Source organism: Raphanus sativus, unplaced genomic scaffold, assembly GCF_000801105.2.
Source record: "Raphanus sativus cultivar WK10039 unplaced genomic scaffold, ASM80110v3 Scaffold1228, whole genome shotgun sequence".
Lineage (NCBI taxonomy): Eukaryota > Viridiplantae > Streptophyta > Magnoliopsida > Brassicales > Brassicaceae > Raphanus > Raphanus sativus.
The window spans coordinates 1-23,956 of record NW_026616541.1 but is presented as its reverse complement, the minus strand read 5'-3'; the positions used below and the strand labels follow the sequence as shown (position 1 = coordinate 23,956).

General features: G+C 34.8%; 4 protein-coding genes and 2 pseudogenes across 5 annotated transcripts; 3 read left to right on the top strand and 3 right to left on the bottom strand.

Moving 5' to 3' along the window:
- Positions 1-316: 316 nt before the first annotated feature.
- On the bottom strand, positions 317-1,985 carry LOC130503919 (nuclear transcription factor Y subunit A-9-like; annotated as a pseudogene).
- A 2,550-nt stretch (positions 1,986-4,535) lies between these two features.
- Positions 4,536-5,313, bottom strand: LOC130503916 (cyclin-dependent protein kinase inhibitor SMR13-like). Its single transcript, XM_056998489.1, has one exon. It carries the CDS (start codon positions 5,220-5,222, stop codon positions 4,809-4,811), a length of 414 nt encoding a protein of 137 aa, XP_056854469.1. The 5' UTR covers positions 5,223-5,313; the 3' UTR covers positions 4,536-4,808.
- Positions 5,314-10,376: 5,063 nt separating this feature from the next.
- On the bottom strand, positions 10,377-12,071 carry LOC108857187 (uncharacterized). 2 transcript variants are annotated; one of them, XM_018631136.2, is made up of 2 exons: positions 11,912-12,071; positions 10,377-11,517 (listed from the first exon to the last, which is right to left on the bottom strand). In XM_018631136.2, the coding sequence occupies exons 1-2, from the start codon at positions 11,923-11,925 to the stop codon at positions 10,686-10,688; spliced, it is 846 nt and encodes a 281-aa protein (XP_018486638.1). In that variant the 5' UTR covers positions 11,926-12,071; the 3' UTR covers positions 10,377-10,685. The 2 variants fall into 2 exon arrangements, with proteins under 2 accessions (XP_018486638.1, XP_018486639.1); XM_018631137.2 differs by lacking the exon at positions 11,912-12,071 and having other exon boundaries at positions 10,377-11,270; positions 11,354-11,437.
- A 525-nt stretch (positions 12,072-12,596) lies between these two features.
- Positions 12,597-13,990, top strand: LOC108858862 (F-box protein At1g59680-like). The gene has a single exon (XM_018632723.2). It carries the CDS (start codon positions 12,616-12,618, stop codon positions 13,774-13,776), a length of 1,161 nt encoding a protein of 386 aa, XP_018488225.1. The 5' UTR covers positions 12,597-12,615; the 3' UTR covers positions 13,777-13,990.
- Positions 13,991-15,477: 1,487 nt separating this feature from the next.
- Positions 15,478-16,685, top strand: LOC108858863 (F-box/kelch-repeat protein At3g13680-like; annotated as a pseudogene).
- Positions 16,686-20,968: 4,283 nt separating this feature from the next.
- Positions 20,969-23,191, top strand: LOC130503917 (protein ETHYLENE INSENSITIVE 3-like). Its single transcript, XM_056998490.1, has 2 exons — positions 20,969-21,138; positions 21,327-23,191. Exon 2 carries the CDS (start codon positions 21,354-21,356, stop codon positions 23,061-23,063), a length of 1,710 nt encoding a protein of 569 aa, XP_056854470.1. The 5' UTR covers positions 20,969-21,138; positions 21,327-21,353; the 3' UTR covers positions 23,064-23,191.
- The last annotated feature ends 765 nt before the right edge of the window (positions 23,192-23,956 follow it).

Sequence of the window (23,956 nt, the reverse complement as noted above, 5' to 3'; positions counted from 1 at the left end):
CCAACCCTGATATAAAAAGATAAAAAGTATAGAAACAAAAGTTAATTGTAATAAAAAGAAAGATTTGTAATTACTCTCTTCTTTTTCATTTAAGCACAGTGGAGTTTAGTTATTTAATCAACATAGTTTTGGATTCAAAACTTCAAGCCTCATTATTAAAACCTTTAAGGGTGCTGACAAAGAAGTATTCTAACAAAAGCACACTAGTATTTGTACAAATAGAAAGAAGAAAAACTGAGAGAACTCCTCAATGGCTGCTACCGATATAAAGCCAGCAAAGAGAAGAGCCAAGAATGATTTGCCTGCGAGAGAGAGATCACTTGATGGCTAAACGAGCTTGAGAAGGATGGTTTGAGGAATGTTGTTCCATTGCTGCCCTAAACAGTCTGCTTCTTCCCTTCTCTTATAACCTGAGCTCTGCATCTCTTCAGACTGATGTGTTCTATACTCATCACTCCAAGCTTCAGGTTGATCAGAGTTAGATGATGTTGGGGACTGAGTAGGACAAGCACTGTTCTTTTCTCCAGCTTTTTTCCGTGAATCATCGGTGTTTGATTTCTTAGCAAACCGTCCTCCAGTACCCCTAGGCCTCCTCATAGCATGCTGATGCCGAGATTCATGGAGGTAAGGCTGTGAAAACACACACAGAAAAAATGATGCGTTTGAGCAAGTGGTGATGTGTTCACCAATTAGATCAAGCGCTCTCAAGAAACTAATAAATATTCATGATGATAACACACCTTTCTGGATTTGATAAGCTTCTTTTCTAGCTCTGCCTTGGCTCGTGCCTGCCTTCGCCTCATAATTGCCTCGTACTGTTTAGCATTCACGTAAACAGGTTCTTGTGCCATCTCAGGAGGCAGTTGCATTCTTGAATGGGGCATCCCGCCATATGGAACATAAGCCTGACAGGAAAATTGATAGCTTATCACATCGCATGTAAAGAATTAATCAAAAATATTTGCACATTCCCTACACCATGAACTCTGTTAAGGCAACCTTAAACATGCTACGACTAATTAGAATATTAAAACCTGCAATCTCATGTCTCAAAAACCCAATAGCAGGAGTAATGAATCATGGCAAACATACCATCAAATCAAATAAACTTAAACATAGAAAAAAATTAGTTGGGGGACTAAGAAAAGCATCAATAAACACATTGGAAATTAAGTCATATACCAAGGGATAGGCTCCCATCATTCCAGCATAATATGGATCCTGGTAAAGATTCGAGGATGTCCATCCCTGCATGATTCAAAAACCAACGAAAAAAATGGTAAGAAGCATATTGAAATAAAACTTATCAGCTAGATCATAGATACATATTGGTAAAATTACAACTGCATGGCTAACAAGTTGAGGATGAGGAGGAGGTGGTGTAGTGCCAGGATGCACAGGTTCTTGACTTTTTTCACTGTTATCTCTCCACCTGCATATCAAAACACAGTAACAAATCTAGCTAAAAAGAAAAGAAAAAACTTTTGTAATAAGCACCGAGGGAAGACAAGTCAAATGCACCTGATTGTTGGGGAGACGTTGTGACTAGTGACTCCTCCTTGTTACCACTTTCATCTCTGTTAGATGGTGACTTGGACCCGTTTGATGATGTATGGTGATGATGAACCTCAGAAACGTCAGATTTGGAATGCATGTCTTCAGCTTCCTATTCAAAATCTGATTGTTAGTGATGAAGACTACAGTAAGCAGTAAACAAAGCAAAACCCAGTGATTGAATTCACCAAATCAGATAGAAATTTGAAAACTTTGAAACAAAACTGAGAGGAAACAGAACAAAACCCTTAGAACAGAACTCATGCAATCAACCACGAAGTGATGATTACTCGGTAAGTTTTAACCATTACCATTCAGGGGAAAGAACGAGTGGACCGTCACGAAGGCTTCTTACGAGTGATTGAAGGAGACGCTTCCGCTTGGAAGATGAACCGATCTGAGCAAGTTTTCAGTCAGAGGAAACCATTTTTTGTGGACTTGAATTGAATTAATTTTTTTTTGTTCTTTTTATAATTTGATCGTCGCAGGAGGAAGACGTATAAATAAGTTTTTGTTCCGTTTTGGATATTGGCTGCCACGTGGTCGCCACGTGAACGGCGGCAACATTAATACTTTTGACTTTTCAATTTTGTGGAGAGAGAGATATTAAATAATAGGATAATTCGATTGTGATAGTCGTTTTTGAGCCTATGACAGGCTTCAAAAGCCCTCTATTACAAGGCCTGTTTTCTTCTTTCGCGATCTCAAAATTTTGTTTACCAAAGAGTGAAAGAACATAAAAAAAAAACTTTTGTTAATCTTGAAAAAGGAACAACAACTATTTACATTGAACCTGATTATGGTATGCCCCATACATTTATCTAACTCAACTAGTTTTTATTTACATATCACATGCGTACATAAGATATTTCAAACTTGGCCAGTTCATTGTAATAAGTATATGAGCATAGGTTTAAGAAGAATCTTCCAATTGTTGAATGATGGGAACATGACAATCGCCTAAATAAAGTGTGTATATGGCATATGCTTCTTTTAATATGTGGGATTGGCTTATCGTGGTTACTTAGTTGTTGATCCGTTATGTTGTTGATCACTACCACAAGTTCAAGAGTGGTTAGCTACTACGTCATCAGAAAACGAAAACCTACAATCGAATTACTTAAACTTAATTTAGTCTAATTGGTCTGACCGCCAAAAGATCCAATACTATTTATAGTCTGGGATCATAAAACTCAAGTCTTAGTCAGTAAACTTTAGGATCATTACTACAACAAAAATCATAAACAATAGTATACGATAACATATACTACATAGGAAAAATATTTTCTTGGCAAAATCTTTATTTTATTTTACAACAATGATATACAAACTAAAAAGATGTTGTGAAACATGAAGACAAATAAGTAAAATAAGGGAAAAGGTAAATTATCTATAAAATTTGAACAGCGATTTTTAATCAGTAAGGTAGTCTATTAATCAAATATTGGTCATGATGATCGGTTCACTATTTAACATTAGTTGAAAGGTATTTTAAATTTGATTCGGCCAATGTAGTATATTTTTAAACTAGTTTGTACATTTTTTTCGGCCAACTACATTATTGCTGATAGTATTTATCCAAAAGAAAAGAGTCAAATATAAATCAGAAACATATTTAGTTATGTGACTGCACTTTTATAGAATTACAAAGTCGCTCTATTATTGTAACGGTTATCAATTAAAATCACAATCATCATGTCTTGTGTTATTTGTTCTTTCTGTCAAATCTTTATTCCTCTTTCTTGAATCAAGTTAATCAATTAGATTTTCCAGAAAAAAAAAGTTAATCAATTAGTCTTTTTCAAAATATTATCAGGGATTCTTGAGTTTTTTATTTTCTGCGTAACTCGATATACTTTTGTTTAAATTATTCTTTATGTTTTGTACATGTCTAAGACAATTCAAATTCTAGTTATAAGATCATTTTTGATTACTCTGACCCTAATATGGATATGTAACCCAATTAGTTAATAATGAATTATCATTTCTGCGGAAAAGGATGGTCTTTTATGTATTATTGATGATCAGATAAAGATGTTATTCTTACTTTTTGTAAGAAATTATGGAAGAAAAAGAAAGAGAAATTTGATCCCAAAAAAAAGAGAGAAAATGATGAGAAAGGCTGCACGAGTCACTTCATTGGATTCCCTTGGCAGATGTTATCCTCTGCCTCGACACTGCGGCCATCCCCACTAACTCTTCACATATTTCTCGTCCCTTTGCTTTTACTAAATTTTAAAACATATCTATATATTTCTAATTAGTGGAATATCACAAAATGCTACTAATGAAGTGTAACAAAGAAAATCTGAACTTAATTATGGAGAAAATTGGATTGAAAATTGTTCAAAACCTTAAAATATAACACATCGATCGGATTTTTATATACTTATATATAGATATTATTTTAAATATTTTTTGAAAATTAAGCTAACATATTTGGAACTAAACAGAAAAAAAAAATTGAGCTTATGAACCTGATAAAATTAACTAATGATACCTTCGCACATTATTCTGCATATCAATAATAGGGGAATATACTAGAAACTACTTTCTTATTTTTATTTATAATAATACGAAGTGTATTGTGTATGCATATGCATTTAAAAATTTTATGGCGGTGCTGAATTGGTGATTAATAGTTTGAGAATCACAATTTCAGCAGTGTAAAAATGTTACTAAAGAAATGATCGCTGTTGTCTTAATGTTGCAGGGACGTAAACTCATGTGTGATGTTCCACCTAGAAAGCGACGGTTCTGTCTATCAAACGAACGATGAAAGTGAACAAAACTCAAGCGAAGAACGATACGTACGTTAGGTGAACGGAACGGAACGGAGAAAAATCGACAAAGCTACTAGGCACAGAACCTAAAGTCATTAAGCAACCTAACACATAGCACTTACAAAAAAGGGAATCAAGAAAAGTATAATTTAATTATAGATTTAAATTCGTAGTAGATTTTAATAAAACCCTACCACAAAACTCAAATCGACTTCATTCAAATTAATCCAAAAAACAAGCGCCAAAGGAACAAAATGTTAAAACAAACCAAAAATAACAAGAAAAACAAAACATCACACAAAACATTGTAATACATAGGGCCTAGTAATACATCCTTCGTTATTCTATATTAACAAAGTCAAAGAGATGAACTTTTAATTATCTTCTCCTCATACTACTTTCTCTATCGAACGATTGATCCTATCAGCAATAACAAAAAAACACAAGACTACAAATATTAATTAAAGCTGTTCATCGATCGTGTGCTTTGACGAAGAAGAGCTCTATCTCCGGAGGAGCAAAGAAAACGAGCTGCCTTCGTCGTAACACGCAGTTATGTGAGACTCTTTGCTTCTTCGGCGCTGGTGGACACGTCAGCATCTCCGGTATCCGACACTTCTGAGCTTTCGGGGTACAACAACCGCCGCCACTTTCATCTGGTGACGCCAACACCGCCGGAGAAGAAGAGAGAGCAGAGTAGTTTGTCTCTTGAGGAGAGAACGACGTCGTTATGGAAGAACAAGAAGAGACGATAGTAGATGGGGAAGTATGATCGAGTGTTGTAGTTGTGACGGTGTTCTTGTGTTGTGGAAGTTGTTTCTTGAAATGGTTTCTTTTGAGTTTCTTCTCGGCTCTGTTTTGTTTTCTTGCCTTCTTTGACGCCATTTTGGACCTAATTGAAAGATGTCTTATTTTGCTTGCGAGGTTAGGTGAGAGAGGGAGAAGGAGGAAGAAGAGAGTCGTTGCTTATTTGCTTAGTTAGTAGCATATATAGTACGAGAAACGAGTCAACACGTTTTCTAGATTTTGACTACCTAAAGTTTTCACTGAGACGAACCAAAGAAATGAGTGAGTGACTATTGAACTTGCATTTAAAAAGGTAAAAAGATTTGTTTCTTTTATTATATTTTAAGGATCCATTGCATGTAGTTGCTGACCAACGAAATGGGTCGTATATTTTTATTTGCCGTTTTTAAAGACTAAAAGCCATAACCATTAATAAGGCATTGACTAGGTATAAGAAAGTAAGTTTTTTTTCTTCTTGAGAACTAATAAGAAAGTAAATTGAACTTCACTGCTGCCTACTTTCACAAAAGAAAAAAGAAAAGAAACATATAATCTGCTGAAAATTTTATTTACAAAACATATGAAGAACAACATATTCCTATAAACTTCATTTTCTTTAAAGAAAATATGAAATTTAAAAATCAAAGTCAACTTTTACTCTGATATTTTATTTTTTTGACCAGAGCTTAATAATCAAAGAACCCATATGAAATTTCAAAATAAGGATATGCAGCACGTATATTCATTGATGTGCGATATGTTCATTGATGTTATAGTTCAAAAAGTAGCAATGTAGCTGTTTTTAATGCAGAATTCTCTTGAGCCACTGCAAAAAAAAAAGCATAAAGGTAAAAACTAAAAACTAAAAACAAACATGATGTCAAAAATTCAGGTTACAGTGGTGCTGGTGCACAAACTTGACTCTTTGATAATTCACATGGCAACTGTAACTTTTGGAAGTAGTAAAATACATTTCTATTAAAGTTCATAAATGGTGTCTAACCCCAAAAAGGGGGAAAACGGCCATTTCATATCCAACATATCGGGATATGTTCAATTCATACCCGACTTATATGACCGTGCCAAAATATACATGAATTTATATGGTTGTGCCAAAACATACCCAACTTATGTTTTTCTCGCAAAATCATACACCAGTCGCCACATCAGCTGCCATGTCATCTATTTTTGCTCGCGTGGATGTAACGTCAGCTAATTTTGCTGACAAATATGCCATATATATAATTTTTTTAAAACTAAATAATTTTGTTATAAAAATAAATTTTTAGAAAATATAAAATTTTTATTTTATATTATTTAGTAAAATTAACAAAAAATAATTAATTAATTAAATTCAAATCTTATATAAGAGATTTCGATTATATCAAAAACCGTTCTTATAAGAGTTATATATGTATTTTAATGATTTAAATCCAATACAAGTGTTGAAGACGTGTTATTCTTGATTAATCATGGTTGTGTTAATCTAAATTTTTAAATGTAAATAATATATCCATGATTAATAAAGCGTAAAAATGAATCATGTTACGCTTTATTAATCATGGGTATGTTATTTACATTTAATCTAATTTTTTTAAATGTAAATAACATACCCATGATTAAAAAAGCGTAAAAATAAATTATGTTACGTTTTATTAATCAAGGGTAAAAATAAATCATATTACGCTTTATTAATTATGGGTATGTTATTTACATTATAAATTTTAGATTAACACAATCATAATTAATCAAGAGTAACACGTCTGCAAACTAGCATTGGATTTGAATCATTACAATACATATATAACTCTTATTAGGACGTTTTTTGATATGATCAAAATATTTACGAATATATCTCTTATATAAGATTTAAATTTAATTAATTAATTAATTTTTGTTAATTTTAATAAATAATAAAAAATATAAAATTTTATTTTTATAACAAAATTATTTAGTTTTTAATAATTTATATACATGGCACATTTGCCAGCAAAATTAGTTGACTTTGCATCCACACAAGCATAAATAGATGACAAGGCAGCTGATGTGGCGACTGCTGTATGATTTTACCAAAAAAATATAAGTTGGGTATGTTTTGGCACATCCATATATGTTTAGGTATATTTTGGCACGGTCATATAAGTCGGGTATGAATTGAACATATTGAGATATGTTGGGTATGAAATGGCCGTCCCCCCCCCCCCAAAAGGTTGTTTTTTAGATGTGGATGCTCATATGACCCGACAACGATAAACGAAAAAAAAAATTGACCTTTTTCAGTTTTAATTTACTTTTTTGTTTTCTTTTTCTTTTTGACTAAAATTGCCAATTAATAAATGATACTTTCCCAAAATGTAATTCTTTTTTTTTTTTTTTTTGTTTAACCTGGGGGTATCCCAGGCCCAGAAGGCCCAGACTAATCCCCAAGGGGAAGGAATGCCCACGGATAGACGCCCCTCCCAGTTTTTCAAATGGGCCGAAAGCATGGCCCATATCCGTGTGGGTGACAAGAGCGTTGCAAGGTAGTTCCCTCCGGCGTGGATCGAACCCCCTACCTGGGTGCAGGCGGGGACCCGTCCTAACCATTGGGCTACAACGTCTTGTCTGAAATGTAATTCTTTGTCACACACATAAAATCAGCTTGCCTTCGATTGCGTACGGTATATCGGAATCTTAAGAGATTTACTATTTTCTGTGGTAGTATTAATACCTTTTATTTTGTATAAATGGAAATATAGTTATTTTGAAAAGGATCGCAGGAAAAATAAAGAAATAATGAACAATATAAAGTTGACACAAACTGTGATAGAGCTAGGAAGGAAGGAAATCACGTGGACTGACATGCAAATTCAATGTTATATTACTATATTAGTATATCAACTGCTATAAGCCTATAACCATGGGTTTGTGCTCATCCCAACCAACTATTTCCAGATTTTGGTTGAGGTTGTATGGTTGCACCAGAATTAGTATTAGAATGCTAATTTAAAAGAAAAATAAAGTGAACAGACTTTTTAAAACACAAAAGTACATAAGTACGCGAGATTGGCTCTTGTCATGGATGATGGAATCCTATAACATAGGATTCACTATGTAAAGCGGCAATTTAGATTCTTATACGTCTTATGTGTTCACACATAAACAGGTGACCGATCAACAAGTTTGTATTTTTTTTTATTTGCAATTTGTGACATTCCAGTTTTGATATATGATACGTACGTCTAAAGATTCGACAAAGTTAATTTAACTATTTATATCACCAAAGTGAATGTCCTTTATTTTCTGTTGCATATCTAAAAAAATTCAAAATTAAGCATGTTTATATCGAAATAGTGGAAAATCTAATATTCTATCAAAAAGTGGCTTGTAATATCGTATGAGTAAAGATGAAATCACGAAAATATCATTGATCATTAAAAGTTAACTAAATATGTTCGGCAAAAAGAAACAGTTCACACTCCCGACGGCCAGACAAAAATGAAAGTGTGAACTTAGAGGGGAAGCGCTGTAGGCACGCAAAATATGGATCTCATTTGAATACTACCATATGTACAAACACAAGTTGATTTATCAGAGCAAAAAAATTATATCAATAAGTATGATATGATTATAAATCAACGGGGCTATCCGATTTCCACGATGTTAGTACTTACTAAACTCCCATAATCATCATCGCCCGATGGCTCTTTAACATAATGTGATATTGCAAATTAGCATCCGGCCGTTACCAGCTATGACTTTTCCATTAACAGTACAAATCACTATGGCCATCACCAGCCCTTAGTATAACCCACAGGAGCTGTTGTCTAGGGTCTCTTTCATACTGAATCCACGTCTGAAGCCATCACCGGCACCACGCATTCTCCACTTTTATCGCTCTGCTATAACAGATGTAAAAGCATATCAAATTCATCTCTGTATCTATTTCTAATAATAATGATTATAGGCAAATTTACTCCGATTCACTTCTATTTTTTCTTATTAAATAGTTTTTCTAATTAGTAAAAGATATATATTTTAATTCTTTTTTTTTTGAAACACATATATTTTAATTCTATATTTAGAAGAATTCTATTTTAAATAAAGTACACTGAAATAGATTTCATCTCTATCAAAGGCGACCATGTAAAAGAAGAATGTGACATTTGCAACACTTTTTTTAATTAGTACAAAATTTAGCTAAATACCTTTGTTTAAATAATTGTTACAACGTGTGTCCCATGTTAAATATTTATGTATTCTTACATTAAACTTTATTACATTGTGTGCTTCATGTTTAACAATCTGTTGATTGTCTCTGTTTTTTATTATAGAGGTGTTTTATTTTAGAGAAAAATAGCAAAATATATTATAAATGGTCTAAATGAACAATGAAATTAATTGGGTCTCAAGAGTTTAAACATTACTTTGGAGGCAAAACATAATATATATAGTTTCAGCCATCAAATCATGAGGTGCTTCTTAAACCGCCTTCGCCAATGTTATTAATGGTTCTGTGACTCTTATTCTAATCTGTTCTCCTTTGCTTAATGCTTTCTCTCAACCATTATGAAGAAGCAGATTCAACTATCAAAGATGTCCAAGTTACCGGCAAAGAAAAGCTCTTTGAGAAAAGACCATTCAACTACGATTTGATAGCATTGGCAGAGACGACTACCATGGACCATAATGTTAGAAAGGCTTGATGATCTTATTTAATCAATAGTTAATTTCTTCAAGCCAATCTAGTGTTATTGACAATAACTTTCTTTTTGTTATTGCAACTTCAGAGAATTCAATTTAAATAATTGTCAGACTTCCTTGAGATGTGTGGACAAGAAACCAGAATGACAAAAGACAAGACGTAGTTTTCAATTAGATAAGCCCAAAGATCCTGCTGCTTGCATACTAGTAACATTTCCAAAAATCGAACAGTAAAATGCTAACAATTATTAAGATTCAGCCGTACATTTTTGTTTTCGATATTTCTGCTATATGTTTCACAAATAACTGTACAAGTGACCTAACAACTATACTACTATTATACTCAGACATGTATGTCCAATGGTTTTGGCCCTACCAATATAATGTCTGAGATACTGTCATCATCAACTATACTACCATTATACTTATACACAGAGATGCTCGATACTGTTTATGTTTTTTTCCCACACCAAACTAAGAGTATCAACGTAGACTCTGTCTTTTTGCATTAAAACACTAGAAAGAATCCAAATGTTTCTATCGTTTTGACCACATGTACCACAGAAGAGATCATCATCAACCAAGGTTATTATTATTGCCACAACTTTCAGCAAAAGCCTAATGTTACAATCCAACAGGGTTCTTACGATACCCAATAGACGATTTTAGCACCCAACTCACTCTAATGATGCATATGCTCATTGCTCAGAGATCTCCATCAATACAACACAACATAACACCCTAAAGAATGGATAAAACTAGTAACCCTGACCAGATAGTGCATCAAGACCAGAACCACCACCAATGCGTCTAAACTGTGATCTTCTGACAAGCATTTTGAAAAAGGGTATGAAAGTACCATGAGTAATGGTGAATGGATCACCTTCCTCTTGACAGTGCCTCCTCTAACTCTTCAACTGATGAAGGAAACAGTTCTATGTAACGGCTCCCTAGCGTCTTCCTGTCCTTGACCATCGCAGCTCTTGATTCTTCTGCGCTCCTGAACTCTACAAACGCATCTCCAGTGGGTCGCCCTTCACCGTTGACAGTAACATGAACAGAGTCTTCAGACAGATCAAAATCTCTGAAGAAGTCTAGTATGTCTTCTTTCCCTGCTGAGAAAGGTAACCCTCTCAGTCTCAGTATACCCGTATGCTCAGCATTCTCTTTCCCATCATCACTCGGTCTAACCCTCTGCACCTGTCTACGTGGTGAACGTCCACCACTCACACCACCTCTTCCACCGCTCCCACCACCATCACCACCACCACCACCACCAGTAACTGTACCATGGACACGAGACTCCGCAACCTCACTAGCAATAGCCTTATAGTACTCTTGCTTCGTACTCCTAAAAACCTCAACATATCTCCTCCCCATGTTCTGCCTGTTCTTACCGAGCGCAAAATCAACCTGAAGGGGATAGCCAAGAACGCAAAAGGCTTCCCCAGTGACCTTATTGTTCTTGTGAACAAACAAGACGTCAACCACGTCTAAGCCATGGAAGAACTCCAAAACATCGCGGTCAGAGCAATCAAAGGGGAGACCGCGGAGTTTAACCACAGGGAAAACAGGAGGAGGAACGAAACCATAAGGGTTATACATAAAGGCAGAAGCAGGATGAGGTGCATAGAATGATCCTGGAGGAGCTTGTCCACTCATTCTTTGACGCTTAGGTCCCGTTTCACGCCCATCAGGACCATCTCCATATCTACACATTCACCAAAACAAAATTAACACACTCTCTCTTGATTACTTGTTTCCTAAACCATTGGGAGAGATTGAAGGTTGAAGATTTCCAACCAAACATAACAGTTGATTGGAATCGAGACAGATCAAATTTCACTAACTTAGGTATGAACCAATCCCAATTACAATAAAACCCTAATTAAACTATTGGGAGAGATTAAAAGGTCGAAACTTTCCGATCAAATTTTACAATTGAAGAAAAACCCAACAGATTAAACTTCAAAAGGAGATGAATTGAAGTGATTAAGATACGAAATCACGAGGAAGATAACGAAGAAGAAACCCTAATTGCGGAAGCTAATGAAATCAATTGAATGAGGAACAACAAATCGGGGATAATCTGGTGGGCGGCTTACCCTCTGTAGAACATTGTCGCCTGTGAGGATGACCAATTCGATTGGAACTTTCGAGGATGCTCGGTGAATTTTTGAACCTTCGAATTTGGAATCGTGCCTTAGGAATCGCAGGTCAAGGAAAGAAGTGTTTAAACTTGAAATTGATTTTGAGAGAAAGTGAAATGGGAAATAAAGCTAAACTGGGCTCTTGCGTTTGGGCCTTTTCTACATATTAAAATATTAAGCCACATATTCTATAAAAAGATTGATTTAAATTTTGCCTAAAAAAGTATTTATTATAATATACTACATAACTTTTTTGAATGTACTCTTAAAATTGTATTTTAACTCTTATTTCTATTTATTTAATTATTTACACAATATATGTTATATGTCTTGAAGAAACTTTTGATTATTACAATGACATCTAATTCATTATATATATATATGAAGAACAATAATAAAATTATTTTATGAATACATAGTATATTAAGAAAATAATAAATAAACAAAAGTACCTAAAGCTATAAAGAATATGATAAATAAGAAAAATAACTTATTATCAAATAATTAGATAGTAATAGTGTAGATAGATAGATTAATCTCTTTAGCTGAAAAGAAAAAGGAAATATAGAATAGAAACTATATATAAAAGAGGATTCTAAAATCCTAATATAAGTGAAACGAGAAGACAAGCCACAAAACTTTGTTTGTAAGTTGGAAGAATGGTCACGGCTATGTCTGAACTTCCAGGGGATTTGATAAAGGAGATATTATCTAGGGTTCCACTGTCATCTCTTAGGGCACTGCGATGCACTTGTAAAACGTGGAAAGCTTTATCAAAAAACCATATCGTTGGTAAAACAGACGCAGGGAGCACGTTTCTAGGGTTCACGGTGATGGATTATATGCTTTGTTCAATGAAACTTGATCTACAAGGAACCCGCGACGACAACGGCAACTTGGTTTATCTTCCCTCTGTTAACAGAGTATGGTTACTTGAACAAGCTGAGATATGTGAAGTCTTTCACTGGGACGGCTTGCTGTTATGCGTCATCAAAGATGAGAGGCGGCTTCTTGTGTGGAACCCGTATTTGAGACAACTCAAGTGGATCGAAACCAGGGACAAACTCCATTCATCATACATGTATGGTCTCGGATACGAAAACAACAACAACAACAACAATCGTAACCACAAGATTTTGAGGCTTTTCGATGTTAATAAGTCCCCAGAACTTGGTCCCCTTTTCGAAATCTACGATTTTAATTCAAATTCATGGAGAGTTCTTAATGTCGATCCCGGCAACTGCATTATAAAAAGTGGCGTGTCTCTCAAGGGAAACACTTATTTTTTGGCTATGGAAATTCGGTTAGAAGGGTCTGTTGTTGTTACCGGTCAATATTTCTTACTCTGTTTCGATTTTACAGCAGAGAGGTTTGGACAGCATCTTGTTCTGCCGTTTGGTGCTGGTGTTGGGTTTACAAAAACCGTGGTTCTTTCTAGTGTTAGAGATGAGCAGCTCGCCGTGTTACATCAACCCGAAGTCAGTAATGTAATGGAGTTTTGGATTACGAGCAAGATTGAGCCCAATGCTGCATCTTGGACCAGGTTCTTGAGAAAGGAGAAGATACCGCCTAGCTTTGTGGCTGAGAGTTTCTTCATTGATGAGGAGAAGAAACTGGCTCTTGTTTCCGGATTCCTTAACTTCTATGGAAAAATTTACAAAAGAGCTTATATCATTGAAGAACAAAGAGACATCGAATCTGTTGAGGAGATAAGAACAGCTAGGGAACCTGGAAACAAACTTGTATTCTCTTCTTATGCTCCAAGTTTGGTGCAAGTACAAATCAACGGACGGGGCAAAAGGAAAGAAAGAGATTACTAGATTTAAGTAGCAATGCTTGTTCCTTTAATTGTGTCATCTCCATCTAAAAAATAATACTGATACTCAACTATTAAACCTTTGTGTTTTACAATTGGTCTGTTGTGTTTGTCTCTCCTTTTTTTTGTAACTAAGTTTGTCTCTCCTTTTGCAGTCTTTACTTTCGTGTGCTGAGTTTGCCTGAGACAATGAGTTTCGAAGTGTAATTAAGTCATGTGTGGAATAACTGTCTCAAGTCTATGGAGTAGAATAATTAACTTGTACGTGGATCATATTCAGTCTCAATTTCTCTTGGCCATCTGTGCTCTTTGTTGACGTAAATCTTTTGGTCCCACTGTCACCGGGTAACTTAGAAATAGAAAGGACATAACCGGACAAGAAGTGTATGAAATGTTATCAATTCAATAGTGTCAAAATCAAAGCTATTTACATTCCAAACTTGGTTAGTCAGCAAATTCTCTCTTTAAGTATTCCCTATAAAAGCTACAGCTCTGTAAAGACAGTGAAATATGTAAACAAATGAATTTTTATTTTTAAATTTCAACTAGACCTTGACCCGCCCGACCGGGCGGGTATTTATTTTCTGTTTTTAGTTTTTTGTTTATATTAAATGATGAATTTTTAATATTTACACATAAATCCAGATTGAAAATTAACTTTTGCAGTTATAATAAAAATTAAAAAGTTAATAAAATATTATTATATAAAATATTAATTTTTTAATTAAAATAATATAGAGGTGAATCACATTTTTTCCAATTCTTAAATCTTAGCATCCCAAATAAAATAAATTTATAAATACATAAAATATATAAACATATTTGGAACTATAATTTTTATCAAATAAATCTGTTCAAGAAAAATATTTTAACGTTGTTGTTGTTTATTTCTAGAATTTGATCCGTGACCGTATAGATATTTGCTTTCATTTTAAATCTTTTATTTGTACTAATGGTATAATATACATATATATATATATATATATATATATATATATATATATGTGTGTGTAAATTAAAATGTATTACATAATTATCAATAGAACATTTTAAAACATAACAATTTTATTTATTACGTTGAACAATTGTATTTTGTGATTTTGATCGTCTATCATATCACACTGTATCATATAAACAAATCCAATATCTATAACTAATTAAACTTGAAACCACTATACAAATAATATATAGATTAATTATTTTATATTTTATTTATATGTTATATAAATTGATTATGGTGTGTGATTTTTATTTTATTATTTATACTAATAAATATTAAAAAAATATTTAATATGTTAAAACGAAGTATATTGGCAAAATCTATTATCGTAAAGATTTGATTAAGAAGATCTATTATTTAAATTTAAAAAATACATTAAATTCTTAAATCAATTATTTAAATAGAAAAAATACAAACATACTTAAATAGAGGTTCAATAAAGACAAGTATAATTAAGGAAAGTGTATTTATAAATCAGAAAAGACAACTATAATTAAGGAAAGTTAATTTATTACTTCAGTGGTATTCAAATGTAAATAACTTCAAAAACTTAGGGGCATTTTCAAAGTGTACTTCTATTTTAATAATATAGATATAATCTCTTTTTATTAGAAAGGATAGGTATGGAAAGTAAAAGGAGATATGTAGACTATAATATATCAAAGAGATTCTAAAACCCTAGCTTAATTGAAAAGAGAGGACAAGTAACAAAACGTTGTTTGTAAGTTTGAAGAATGGCGGCGACAAGAATGTCTGATCTTCCAGGGGATATGGTAACGGAAATATTATCTAGGGTTTCGTTGACATCTCTTAGGGCAGTGCGATGTACTTGTAAAACGTGGAACGCTTTATCAGAAAAACATATACTCCAAGGTAGATTCTAAGCTTTGTTCAATGAAACTTGATCTCCAAGGTAACAACGGCAACTTGGTTTATCGTCCGTCTATTAAGAGTGTAAGGATACTTAGACAAATTGAGATAGAGATATGTGAAGTCTTTCACTGGGACGGCTTGCTTTTATGCGTCATCAAAGGTGGGAGGTGGCTTCTTGTGTGGAACCCATATTTGAGACAAACCAGGTGGATCCGAACCGGGGAAACATTCCACAGATCATACACGTATGGTCTCGGATACGAAAACAACAACAAAAATCGTAACCACAAGATCTTGAGGCTTTTGGATGTTGCTAAGCCCTCAAAACTTGGTCCCGTTTTCGAAATCTACGACCTTAACTCAAATTCATGGAGGGTTCTTGATGTCAATCCCGGCAGCTGCGATATAGAAAGTGGCTTGTCTCTCAAGGGAAACACTTATTTTGTGGCTGCAGAAGAAACTTGGTTTGAAGGGAATGATTTGAAAGGTCAATGTTTCTTACTCTGTTTTGACTTCACAGCAGAGAGGTTTGGACAGCGTCTTGTTCTGCCGTTTGGCGCTTGTGTTAGTTCTATAAGAACCGTGGTTCTATCTAGTGTTAGAGATGAGCAGCTCGCTGTGTTACATCATCGCAAAGGCGATCAGGTAATGGAGATTTGGATAACGACCAAGATTGAGCCTGATGCGGCCTCGTGGAGCAGATTCTTGAGAGTGGAGCTGAGACCGCGTAGGTTTGTGACTCTTAGTTTCTTCATTGATGAGGAGAAGAAACTGGCTCTTGTTTCCGGAATCTGCTATGTTGGTACGACCATACACAAAAGAGCTTACATCATTAAAGAACATGGAAACATCGAAGAAATGAACATTGGAAAAGCTAGAGAGCCTGGGAACATACTTGTATTCTCTTCTTATGCTCCAAGTTTAGCGCAACTACAAATCAACGGACGGGGCAAAAGGAAAGAAAGAGATTACTAGATTATGATAAACCTCTGTTGCAGGTTATAATTGTTGATCAAAAAACACTTGCATAATAGAACTTAGAACACACTTAATTTTCAGGCTAATTTCTCTGCCTTTTTTTAGCTTTTTGATTTATAGAAAACAAATTGGAACTACACATTCTTACGAACTTGGAAGTAAATGCATAATGGAAAAGATAATGGGAAAGTGATTCATGTTACTTTGTTCCTATCAAATAGGAAGTGAAGTAGTGATCTAATTATTTGCATAAAACAATGGAGAACATGGATACATCATATCTGTGGAGATGGTAAAAGCTAGGGGACCTGAACATGGATACATTAATATCTCGTCTCTGACGGTTCTCCTGTCAACATAATTTTTTTTTAATTAAAATAATTAATTAATTTTCTAAGGACTTTACAAAGTCCTACCAATAATCAAATATTTTGAAAATGTCCTTAATTTTTGTCCCACACCAAAAATAACATTAAACTACTCTAAGGACAAATTATTAGTAGTACCGTTAATGTTGCTCTAAGTAGCTAGTTCCAGTTTGCAGTGTTTGTTCCCGTTTATTATATCATCTCGATTTGAACAAAAATATTGACAGTCCTATTAACCTGTGTTTTCTATCATCTAATAAACAAAGAAAACATGCAGAAACCAAATTAGTTAACTAGTTTGATTAAATGTTTATTAGTGTTTCTACACTAATGTCTATGGCTTGAGTTAGATTTATTATTAATTATGAAGATTAATTGACAATAAATTTTCAGTGTGATCCAAATAAAACCGTCAGATATCAATCTTTAGGTGATCCCAGTATGGTAGCAAGTAGAACGATCAGATGTGAATTTGTCATAAGATAGATATAATTGTCAGTTTTAGAGTATGAATTAATTCTCATAATTCGTACTTGATGCATCCTTAGTTCTCTCGTGCAGTAGTTTATGACTAGGGTTGGGTTCGTCTCTCTTTTTGAGTCTTTTCTTTTTGGAGCTGAGCCTACATGAGACAATGAGCTTTTCTAAATTTAATTCTGTCATCATGTGTGCAATAACTGCCTCCAGACTCTGGAGTAGTCTCTGTATATGTGAAGACAGTATAATCCGTGAACAATGGACTGATGTGTTTTTTATTTGAGACTCGTTCAAACAATCCAAGAACAATTGTAGCTCTAGTTTATTTTTGCAATTTATTCATTCTTAAATTAGCAATAAAAACTAGAGAATCATGTCTTTCTAGTTAATGGCAGACCTTGAAACACTCTCCATTTCTCCTTCCACATTTTTTTCATAATATAAATACTTTCATTACCTTCACCTTTAAGGCATCAGATAAAAAACACACACAAAACCATCATCCAAAATAAATAAATAAATAATAATAATAATAGAAATGAGGAATGTCAACAACTTCTTTGTCGCCCTCTTTGTCTCGGCTGTGTTAGTGAGCTCAGCCACAGCGGCTACCATGGAATCTCCAGCACCAGCACCAGGTACTTCCTCAGCCACCGTGGCTTGTCCGGTGGTTGGATCTATCGTTGCTGCATCAGTCTCCGCCTTCTTGGGTCTTCTATTGCAGTAAAGAGTTACATTGAGGAGGGTTTCTAAGAGATATGTAACAAAAACTCTTTTTTGTTCTGATTTGTTCCTTAGAATCTATGCAAAATATTTTTTTGTCTAACAACCCATTTTGATGTATAGTCTCATTGTGTAAGTTATTACACTAATATGTTATGAGTATGATAATAATAACAGTATCCTATATAAGCGATGTTAATTTAAACTTTACGGATCTGATCAATAACGTCATTGCTTTCGATTAATGTCTTTATTACACAGAAATGGTTTCGTCAAATAAGTTGTGGCCACTGTTTCTTTTTGACAACTGGTTTCATCATCGTTTGCTTCCTCTTTATATTCCTGAATGTTTCAAAACAAAAAGTTACACTTAAAACCCAAGTAAAGCAAAACTTCATATACCCAAGCAAATGTAGAATTATTACTAAAAGGAAAAAGAGAATCAGATACACGATCAATTACTCCATACAATCAGTTTAGAATTCTTGCATCAAGACACGGCAGGGAGAGTTTAGATAATACAGCATTTATGTTTTGAGTTCCTTCCTGCATTCCATTTCCAAGGCTTAGGTTCTACGATTACATGAAATGTCACTGGAGAACGCTTTTAATCTTCAGTCCCTCCGCTAAAAGAACTCAGAACATCACAGCTATTAATTTGAGTTGAGTACTTCTCAGGAGAGATATAGATATTACATTTTGTCAAGTACTATACAAATCATGTAACCAAGTCCATGTCCTTTGAATCCCACAACTCTCCATAATATCTAAAAGCATATTTATGAGCATAGTGAGTACAAAAAAAAACTGTCAAAGGGACATGGAAAGAATACATAGGAGATGACATCAGTGAGATAGCTGGTGCGGTCAAGGTAACCTAAGACTTTTGGACTTTATCTGCAACTTGTTAAATCTAACTTTTGTCGTTTTTTCTTCCACCAAGTCTGCCATTCAACAATGCTGCATCCAACTGAAATCCAAAATAGTCAAAGAGATTTCGAGCACGCGAACAAGAAGAGGGAAAACACAGTTTGACCAGGTAAAAAACAAACAAATCAGTTTAGACTGAAGTGTTGCTACAAAACCTGAACAAAGATTTTTTTAAAAACGAAAGTTGCATATACATCCCGGATGCAGCGGGAGCAGTTTACGAGGTTCTTAAAATGACAGAAGAACATACGACAAAGACGAGAGAAAAACATATGAGAAAGAGAACGTTACAGAGAGGAAAGAAAGAGCTATATTTGAGAAATTGGGTACAGTACATGGGCCGGATCTGGCACAATCCGTCAACCAATCCTATAAAACATTTAGTGTTGGTATCCAAATTTTTTAGAGGTTATTATACAAAAAATATTGGCTTTTAAAATTAGAAAAAAAAATTTATTAAATATTTTTAAAATATTTTTAGTCCTCAAAATCCTTAGGAATCGTGTTTGTGTAAACTTTTATAATCACAAAAGAAACATTGAAAAAAAACTTACTATTTACAACTCAATATTATTCCTATTACTCTTCAGAAAGTTTCTTCCTCCCTTTTTTTATGTGTTTCCTTTTCTTTAACAATAGCTTCAGTCCATTTTTGGGATTATAAAGCATGATTATCGGCAACCCTTAACAGAGTTCTTAGTATAATTAGGAATTAAAAAAAAAAAATAGCAATAAACACAAATCACGACCTTTAATTAAGGTACAAAACAAACGTTTTTTGTGACCACGTGTCACAGTCTCATCTCCTCCTTTGCTTCTATTTCTTTCCCTCTCTTTCCTCCGTAGTATTCCAATATCCAGCGAGGGAAAGAAGACGATGTTACATCTCTTATCATCTCCTCCAATTGCCGTAAACTCTAGAATCTTCTTAAACCATCGATTCCCAGAAGCTTGTTTATCAACTCCGATGGTTTCGTTGGAAAAGCGCATGGCTTCGCCGTGAAATCGACGGAGAGTTGCATGGTTTCAGAGAGTTGCAACTGTGGCAAAAGATGAACTGATCAGAGAAAGAATGAAACTCATGTTTTTTTTTCTTTTGGATAAAGATGCAGTGCAACATCTACGAGACGCCGGAAGCGGCGGTGTTATGTTGCGCCAATGAAGCTGAGTTGTGTTGAAATCCCACTAATAATCATTATTTTGCTTAAAGTCTTTTAACATTGTCCCTAACTATAGTATAATAATAAAAAAGTCTTAAGGACGGTCCACTGATAAAGATGGTCTAAGACCGGTCGAAAAGAAAGCATATTTAATTGAAGACTGCTGTTTGGTTCGTCTCTAACAAACGTGTTGGAGAACGTGATAATAATTAATCGAGAACTGGAAAAACTTATTTAAAATGCTTTATTACACCTCTTGAGAATGACAATTTGTCCTGATCGATAATAGTTGTCGATGACGTAAGTATTACAAAATGCGTGCGTTTTATATTTTCCACCAGCTTGTGCTGAGGTAATGGATAATGAATATATTTTATTTAAAGAACAAATCGAAGAAGAAAAAAAGAGAGAAATAACGTATCATATGGTTGTGTTACAAAAAAAAACGTATCATATGGTTTTACGGCAATTAATACTGCGTGTTAATTAAAACTCATACCGCGTAATATAAAAATGAAAAGGAAAGAATACAAAAGTAACCCCAAATGTGGGGGCAGTGGCTAGTGCCAAAAGACGCTTAGTTATTTATTTCTGTATTTATTTAATAATTAATAAAAAATGTCAGTAAATGCAATCTTTAGAAAAAAATAAAAATTATATATATAAATACATATTCTACTCTATGTCTCTATCTCCATGATCTACAGAGAGACTCCACTCAATAAACAACAAACTCTGCTTTCTCCCTTCCCCCACGTGATCTTTCCTCCCCTTTTCCTCTTCATCTCCATCTTCATTAGGGTTTTTATGTTAAAAAGGCAGAGACTTTGTATTGAACTACTTTTTTAAATCTCCAGGTAACTTACTCTCTTTTATCTTCTCCAATTGATTATTGATACTGATCATAGATTGATTCTTCCACGGGGGTTTAGGTAGATCTATGTCTTCTGTGATAAAGTTTCAATCTTTTTTATAAACCCTCTTCAGAAATGATCCTTTCTATCTTTGGGTTTTAGGGTTTTGATTGATTCTCTCTATTTTCCAGGTTTTTTAATCGCCTCTGATCTTAACGATGATGTTCAACGAGATGGGTATGTGCGGCGGGAGGAACATGGACTTCTTCTCACCTGAACTTGACTTCTGTCCTCCTCCTCCTCCTCCACAGCCTGAACTCCCTGAAGACGACTACACCGACGACGAGATCGACGTCGACGAGCTGGAGAGGAGGATGTGGAGGGACAAGATGCGTCTCAAGCGTCTCAAGGAGCAGCAGGACAAGAGCAGAGGAGGCGTCGACGTCGACGCTGCCAAGCAGAGACAGTCTCAGGAGCAAGCCAGGAGGAAGAAGATGTCCAGAGCTCAAGATGGGATCTTGAAGTACATGTTGAAGATGATGGAAGTCTGCAAAGCTCAAGGCTTTGTTTACGGGATCATCCCTGAGAACGGGAAGCCTGTGACTGGCGCCTCGGATAATCTCAGGGAGTGGTGGAAAGATAAAGTTAGGTTTGACCGTAACGGTCCTGCTGCGATAAGCAAGTACCGAGATGAGAACAGTGTCCATGGGGTTTGTGAAGGTGGTAACTTGGTTGGACCTACTCCCCACACGCTGCAAGAGCTTCAGGACACGACTCTGGGGTCTCTTTTGTCGGCTCTGATGCAGCATTGTGACCCTCCTCAGAGACGGTTTCCTTTGGAGAAAGGCGTGCCTCCTCCGTGGTGGCCTAACGGTGGAGAAGACTGGTGGTGTCAGCTCGGTTTGCCTAAGGATCAAGGTCCTGCTCCTTACAAGAAGCCTCATGATCTGAAGAAGGCGTGGAAAGTTGGTGTTTTGACTGCGGTTATAAAGCATATGTTTCCTGATGTTGCTAAGATACGGAAGCTGGTGAGGCAGTCTAAGTGCTTGCAGGATAAGATGACTGCTAAAGAGAGTGCTACTTGGCTTGCTATTATTAACCAAGAAGAGTCCTTGGCTCGGGAGCTTTACCCTGAGTCTTGTCCTCCTCCTCTTTCTTCTTTGTCTGGTGGAAGCTGCTCCCTTCTGATGAATGATTGTAGTCAGTACAACGTTGAAGGTGTTGTTGAGAAGGAGAGTCCTTATCAAATGGAAGAGCTTAACCAAGGGAACGTGATGATGGCTGTAAAGGAAGAGGTCACAGCGGAGTTCATTAGGAAGAGGAAGCCAAGCAGAGATCTGAACAGTATAATGGACAGAGCAGCTTTTACCTGTGAGAATCCTGGTTGTGTCCATAGCGACGCCAGCCGGGGTTTTTTGGACCGGAACTCGAGAGACAACCATCAGTTGGTCTGTCATGGAGCAGCAGCACCGTCCAGGTTCCGTGTCAATGAAGTTAAGCCTGTTGTGAGTTTTTCTCAGCCAATTGACTTAACCGGTATTGGGGTTCCTGAAGATGGGCAGAAGATGATCTCTGAGCTCATGTCCATGTACGACAGAAATATAGAGAATCAAAGCATGTCACTGCTTCAACCAACGGTCCAGAATCATCAAGAACATCTCCAGTTCCAAGGAAACATGGTGGAAGGAAGTTTCTTTGAAGACTTGAACATCCCTAACAGAGCTAATAACAGTAACCAAACGTTTTTCCAAGGGAACAACAACAACTTTGAAGCTGTGCAGAACAACAGTAGCAGCAACAGGTTTCAGCTTGTGTATGATGCTCCACCGTTTGATATGGCCTCATTTGATTACAGAGATGATATGTCAATGCAAGGAGTAATGGATGTTATGCAGCAGAAGCAACAAGATGTGTCCTTATGGTTCTAAGTCTTGGTAGTAAAATTTTAATCTTCTGTTTATTTTATTTTTATCTTTTGTGTTCTTACATCTACCAATGTAATATTGTTATGTGTATGTCTCCTGGCTTGCTATGAGTCTCTAAGACTGTTACTGTATGCGTCGGGTGTCTCGGCTGGTGAGTTTCCCTCATCATCAGCTTCTTTTACTTTACACACCACACCCCATACTCGTGGATGAACATAAGTTTGTATATTATATACTAGATGATAATCCGCGCATGGTGCGGAGTGAGTTTTTTAAAATATGTTGTATTGAAATATTACAATTAGAATGCATCTTGTTATCAAGATTTTTTTTTACATTTGATTTGGGGTAGACATTCGGATACTATTTAGTTCAGTCTGGTTTGGTTCGGTCCAGTTATGTTTGAATTTTTGTGAGTTCGATCCGGTTCGGATCTGCGGGTTCGGTTTGGATTTGGACTCATATAACTCATTTTATTTTTAAAAAATAAAATTTTTATATACTTTAAATTTCTCAAAATATAAAAATAAAAAATTATTTATAACATATCTTTATAATATTATTTGAAAAGTCAGTTTCCTATGTGTCGCGCTCACGTTAATTCTCACAATGGTTGATTACATTGATACCCTTAATGAGAAAATACTATATTTAAATACTATTTTTGATTTTATTTAGTTTCCTTTTTTAAATTTTCCAAATAATATATATAATAAAAAGAAAAATTTATAAAGTTTAAAAATTGAATTTAAAAAAACGAAAATATATGTATAAATAATATTGTTTTTCTTTAAAAAAAGAAATTTTCACAAAAAATAGTAAAATTCCATTTAAAAAAAATAACATAAAAATATACTTTCTTTATATTTATATTTTCACAGACTATCTTTATATTA

Excerpts from the sequence above, each read along its gene's own strand:
- LOC130503917 (XM_056998490.1), top strand. The coding sequence starts at position 21,354 with ATGATGTTCAACGAGATGGGTATGTGCGGCGGGAGGAACATGGACTTC.
- LOC130503916 (XM_056998489.1), bottom strand. The coding sequence starts at position 5,222 with ATGGCGTCAAAGAAGGCAAGAAAACAAAACAGAGCCGAGAAGAAACTC.
- LOC108858862 (XM_018632723.2), top strand. The coding sequence starts at position 12,616 with ATGGTCACGGCTATGTCTGAACTTCCAGGGGATTTGATAAAGGAGATA.